Source organism: Chiloscyllium plagiosum, chromosome 25, assembly GCF_004010195.1.
Source record: "Chiloscyllium plagiosum isolate BGI_BamShark_2017 chromosome 25, ASM401019v2, whole genome shotgun sequence".
In the NCBI taxonomy this organism is placed as follows: domain Eukaryota; kingdom Metazoa; phylum Chordata; class Chondrichthyes; order Orectolobiformes; family Hemiscylliidae; genus Chiloscyllium; species Chiloscyllium plagiosum.
Window position 1 is genome coordinate 4,708,795 of NC_057734.1, and position 6,000 is coordinate 4,714,794.

The 6,000-nt window shown below is 38.8% G+C and overlaps 2 protein-coding genes across 6 annotated transcripts in view; one reads left to right on the top strand and one right to left on the bottom strand.

The window, feature by feature from the left end:
- Positions 1 to 6,000, bottom strand: part of gnb1l (guanine nucleotide binding protein (G protein), beta polypeptide 1-like) — a 39,795-nt gene that overhangs the window by 5,039 nt on the left and 28,756 nt on the right. For 4 of the 5 annotated variants that reach the window (XM_043715395.1, XM_043715393.1, XM_043715394.1 and 1 more), the window contains exons 4-6: positions 5,061 to 5,223; positions 3,552 to 3,650; positions 1,381 to 1,596 (exon numbers count right to left, since the gene is read on the bottom strand). In XM_043715395.1, coding sequence (XP_043571330.1) covers positions 1,381 to 1,596; positions 3,552 to 3,650; positions 5,061 to 5,223 — 478 coding nt within the window. The remainder of the gene's footprint in view (positions 1 to 1,380; positions 1,597 to 3,551; positions 3,651 to 5,060; positions 5,224 to 6,000) is intronic. The other variant, XM_043715396.1, reaches the window with a different exon arrangement.
- Positions 5,138 to 6,000, top strand: part of LOC122562524 (catechol O-methyltransferase-like) — a 234,766-nt gene continuing 233,903 nt past the window's right edge. Inside the window, exon 1 of the mRNA XM_043715399.1 lies at positions 5,138 to 5,255. Coding sequence (XP_043571334.1) covers positions 5,229 to 5,255 — 27 coding nt within the window. The 5' untranslated portion in view covers positions 5,138 to 5,228. The remainder of the gene's footprint in view (positions 5,256 to 6,000) is intronic.

Consider the following 6,000-nt stretch of genomic DNA (forward strand, 5'->3'; position numbering starts at 1 on the left):
TGGATTCTCTGCCTCCAAAGGATCATAGACACTTCGTTGTTGAAAAGAGGCAAAATGCTTGATCTCTCAGAATCAAGGGATATAGTGGGCAGGTAAAAAAGTGGAGTTAAGGTAGAAGGCCAGCCACAATGTGAGATGTGCAGAAATGTGGTCAGCCTGTGGAATTCTCTGCCTCAAAATGCAGCTCAGGCCAAAACATTGAATGTTTTCAAGAGGAGGTAGATATAGTTCTTGGGGCTAAAAGGGATCAAAACATATGGGGAGAAAGCAGAAACAGGGTATTGAGTTGGATGAATAGAGGAGCAGGCCTGAAAGGCCCACTCCTGCTCCTAGGAGGAGAAAGTGAGGTCTGCAGACGCTGGAGATCAAAGCTGAAACTTTATTGCTGGAACAGCACAGCAGGTCAGACAGCATCTAGGGAAAAGGAGATTCGACGTTTCGGGCACATGCCCTTCCTCAGCCCACTCCTGCTCCTAATTTCTATGCATCCACTGAAGCAGACACAAGGGGACATATGGTGCAATTTTGTTTCTATTTCTAATGTTCTTCTGATATGTACAATACTCTTGAATAATAACTAAAATAATAACAATAACAGTAAATAAATAATTTGGTGCAAAAAGCATATTTCAAACTATGATAATAACTGCGGTTATGACTCTAAGTTTTGAGCTATTGTTCACTGAAGTACAATGAACAGATATTACAGGTACAGCCAGATCATTTAACCTTGGGGAAATAAAATAATTCTCAGCATGAATGCACACTCTCATATCTTCAGAAATGCAACATTAAAAATCTTAGAATTGATAATATTTAACAATAAACACATCAACATCATGACATTCTAATGGTTTTTTAAATTACAAAGATGGTGAAGCAGATTTTTAAATATGTTATTGGTTTTGTGATTGCCAGCTTGTTTGTTATTGGGTCTGCCTGAAAATCAGAATATGTGGATGAACTCAGGCCAACATACAAAATGCTAGCAAGAGGCAATCCACAACTTTAGCCTTCTTTTGAATCTTTAGCAGATGGAGCCTGCTATGCAACTTGCATACATATTTTCTGGCAACAAAAACAAAGTGGAATACGCAAAGATTTATAAAAGATTAATTTTTCAACCCTAAAACGAACATTTAATATTGCAATAACTTAGAATAGTAACTTCAAAAAGGCAGAGCATAAACAAAAATCATTAATTTCAATGCCTGATAAGATGACAATATAGATAACATACTCTGCACTCATATTGTAACTGGTAAATGATTAATTAGCTTGGGTTCTGCAAAAACTCCCCTTCGTGACTAAATATTTTTTCAGCATATCAGAATGTTGGTGTAACACTGAATAAATGACACACAGGTCATTGTTGCTAACCTTAAGATTCTGTTGGTTGTCAAGTCCCCAGGAACTGAGAAGCTTTTCTGAGGAGCCAGAGATACCCTTGGCCCTCTCTGGGTCGAAGTCAAGACACATGATTGGTTCATTGTGGCAGGCAAGATGGCTCAACATTTTCTTTTCTGATAGGTCCCAGAGGGTCAAAGACCCATTCTCATATCCAACCAGTAACAAAGGCCGAGAACCGGAAGGAGGCTAGTCAGAAAGACAAAGAAAGGGATAGTAATGTAGCATGAAATTCAGGTCGCTGCTAAAAATCAGATTTAATGCAACTCTTTTTGATAGCAATTAAAGATTTTTTAAAAAACTTATATTTATCACAATGTTGCTACAGAAAATGTATCAGTAAAAAATAAAATCTTATCCAGAAAAGTGCTGCAGAATTTCCAACATATTGGAACAGGCTCAATGGGCTAAGTGGCCCACTCCTTTCGCAATGTCCCGGTTAACTCAAATTTCAGTAGGTGAGAAAGCATTAGTCCTCCATTATCATTAGTGCTGTGTTATACGGATTAACTGATTTTCTTACAGGCCCAGCTCTTAACAGTTCAGAAAACCAATTTTATTCTCCTTTTCCTTTCAGTTTCTCACCTATTTCATTTTTATTCTTTAATTCCTCATACCCATCTGTAACACTTCTTTTAATGCATTTCATTTCTTCCTCATCTTGGTCATTCCTGGGCTATTTACATTACGTTTGTTTTGCTTTTGTCTATTAATTTTGCCCAATATCACTGCACCCTTTTATAATGCTTTCCTGCACAGGTCACAATCCTGATTCTGTTGATAAAACAGAAGTTATTTATGCATTGCAGTTATTCACTGATTTGCAGTACGATTTGAATTGTTTAGCTTTTATTCCAAAAAAACTGTGCAAAATCCTTGGCAAAGTTTGTAAACCCTCCCAACAGCCTCCAAGTGCATCCACATTTTGGATATCAATAAAATTACTAAGCAAAAATAAAGTTAAAAATCACGCAACATCAGGTTATAGTCCAACAGGTTTAATGGGCAGCACTAGCTTTCGGAGCACTGCTCCTTCGTCAGGTGGTTGATGAACCACCTAATGAAGGAGCAGCACTCCGAAAGCTAGAGCTTCCCATTAAACATGTTGGACTTTAACCTGGTGTTGTGTGATTTTTAACTTTGGACACCCCAGTCCAACACCAGCATCTCCAAATCACAAGCAAAAATAAGTTGCCTGCTAAATGCATTTTTTTCGTAGACAAATGTTACCAGGGTCCTCAAGGCAAAGGAAAGTGAATGCTAGATTATTTGTTCATTTAAATCTGAGAAAGATACAATTTTTTGCTGAACAAAAATTTAAGAATTATGGGCCAAAGGCAGATATACAAATGAAAATCCATCATAATAGGTGTGAAGCATTAAAACCAATCCAAAGAGTATGGAAACCAGTTGGGATGGATGGAAAAACATCAAAGACATATCAGGAGGATCAGTGACACTTCATCAAAATCCAATGGACACTGCTTTGAAAAAAAAACTTAATGAGATGTCTACCAATTCTCCATCCTCCTGCTGTGAATAGGTACTTCAATGATTTAACAATAAAGGAAGACAATGCGGGCATTTAATAACTATCAATGTGAATATTTAGCAATGTACAAAGTGTTAAATCAAGGCTGAGTAAAGGTACTAATTTCAGAAATATATATATTTGGCTCCAATATCATTAGACACATACCAAAATTCCACACAAACTTCAGGGCCAGAGCTGCCTAAAAATATTCTCAGTCTTCAGTGAGATATTGAAATGTATTTAAAATTATCACAGAAGGTACATAACCAGTAGCTTTTGTAATCAAGTATCTTCGTTGAAGGAGTGCCTTTTTAATCCCAAAATAGTCTAAAGCCAATATTATCATTTCCTGCTCGTGATATTGACAACATGCCAAACACCGCAGCCAACAACTCAGGCCCCACCCCACACACACGCACGAAATAAACAGTGCCTGCTGCTCAACTGTCTACTAAGTGCATCTGTGCTCTGGAAAATTATAGTTTTCTAGATGAATTGAAGACAAGCTAAACAGAAAACAAAAAGAGCACCTGATCAAAACATGAATCACATGCTGAAGGCAAAATGAGTCAGTGTTCAGGTTTCCGCAACATATTTAGTTATGTGTTACCTGCCACAGTTTCAGACACATAGGCATGCCCAATTTAGCATCTGCTGGCGGCTTTAGCACCCAGACTGGCGTCTTCTTAGGTAAGTCTAAAATCTTTACCTATGTTGCAGAAGGGAAAAAAGTCATCGACTGAGCGCTATGCTAGGCCTAATTTTATTGCATCATACATAAAACGCCATGGGCAATAATTTGGCAATAATTAAGAAAGAACATAGCTGGTCTATGTTATCTTATTGCAAAGCAAAAATGACATTGTTACTAATTAAGAAATGGTTTGTCTCCATCCAAATTATTAGCCTGGTTCAATACATTCATTGTTCTCTGAATGTAAACAATCACACTACTCCTGTGTACTGTTCCAAAAGGGATACCTGGAGGCACTGTTTTAAAAAAGAAGAAATGGGAACCAGAAACGTTGTCTGTCAAAACTGGCAGACATAATACTTGGTGTATAATAACGGAAGATGAAAAATCACAAGAGTTTATTGAAAGCAGAACAATCCGAAAGGTAATAATCTAAAATAAAAAGCTGCCAGTTTGGCAACCTAATAATGCAGAGCTGAAAAATGTGTTGCTGGAAAAGCGCAGTAGGTCAGGCAGCATCCAAGGAGCAGGAGAATCGACGTTTCGGTTCTGAAGAAGGGCTTATGCCCGAAACGTCGATTCTCCTGCTCCTTGGATGCTGCCTGACCTACTGCACTTTTCCAGCAACACATTTTTCAGCTCTGATCTCCAGCATCTGCAGTCCTCACTTTCTCCAACCTAATAATGTAACCTTGCAGAAATAATACTTTCACTGTATGCTTTAATTAATCACTATTTGACTGTCTATTCAAGTTGCCACAGATAATCTTGCAATATAAGTGCTCTATTTAGTTACGATAGATATGCACAAAAAGCTGATTACAGGTAGTTCTTCTGTAACGGGATAGTGCAACCCCGCATTATAGAGAAAAATAAATTGCACTTTAGAAACACCACTTCAAGTGTTGGCAATGTAATCGCATAACAGCCAACACACATTTTAAAAGTTCATGCTTTAGAAACAGTGTCCCCAATTTGTCAATTGCACTACACTGAATTTGTGTTAATGAGATGCACTTTATAGCAGAACGACCTCTACTTTCATTCCAAAAACACAAATAAGATTAAAATTAAATATAATGCCGTATGTATTCGTATTCCATGGTTTACATTAACTTTTTGTATAAATGTTTCATATTGAGAATATTTGTCAAGCAAAACTCAACATTTTGACTATTATTCCTTATCTCTTCTTGTCGAATGGTGATAACACTTCACTCAAGTATGTTCCTGCTTATATGTGATACAACAACTCTTTCCATGGTCCACATGTATGCTAGTAAACAAGGTTGAGACAACGTTAAAAAAAGGACTGAGCACTGAATTATAATATTCATGAGAGCTTATCTGAACAGACCACGAGTGAGGGCAGTTCCTGTCTGTGTACTTTGATTATCACATGCACATGGTAAGTTATATAATTACTTCTGAGGAGGTGCTGCCTGGGGAAGCAAGAAGGTAATGGCCAACACCTTCTTGCATTAGTGAGCACTGGCAGAATCCATAACTATCCAAAGGAATGGAGTCTATCACTGCAGTGCGCCCTTCTGACAGGTCCCAAGTGGAGACTGCTGCATCACGACCTTGACTGTAATGAAAATATGGAACACATCAAAACAAGTAAAATCATGGCTACATTTTCATTAGATTAACAATAATTTGCATTGATTGAATGATTGATTGATTGTCACATGATATTGCCAGAGCGGCAAGGAGAGAAGGAGTGGTAAAGCGAGGGCTTCCGGGAAGGGTGAGTTTTCCCCCATTAAACGGGACTTACCTCAGGAATTGGGCCTCCATTTGCTGAGAGGTGCGAGGGAGGAGCGAAGGACTTCTGGGAAGTCATATATTTGTGTGGTTGCGTTACCCGAAACACTACTCAGGTAGTGTCTCCCACCCATCCTCCTCCTCTAACCAAAAAAAAGGTTCTGTGCTCCAGAGTTGTAAGATAACGAGTTTATTTTTTATTCCTTATTTTTCAACAGTCTCTTTGGGAATTTAGAATAGTGAGAATGGAGGTGAGGGCAGTTGAACGTTCCTCCTGCAGAATGTGGGAAGTAAGGGTCACCACTAGTGTCCCTGCTAACTACATCTGCGGAAGGTGCACCCAACTCCAGCTCCTTGAAAACCGTGTTAGGGAACTGGAGCTGGAGCTGGATGAACTTCGGATCATTCAGGGGATCATTCAATAACCCCAGAGGGGGTTATTGAGAGGATTTACAGAGAGGTAGTCACTCCTCAGGTACAAGAAAAAGACAGATGGGTTACAGTCAGGGGACGGAAAGGGAACCGGCAGGCAGTGCAGGGACCCCCTGTGGCCATTCCCCTCAACAATAAGTATACCATTTTGGATATTGTTGGGGGG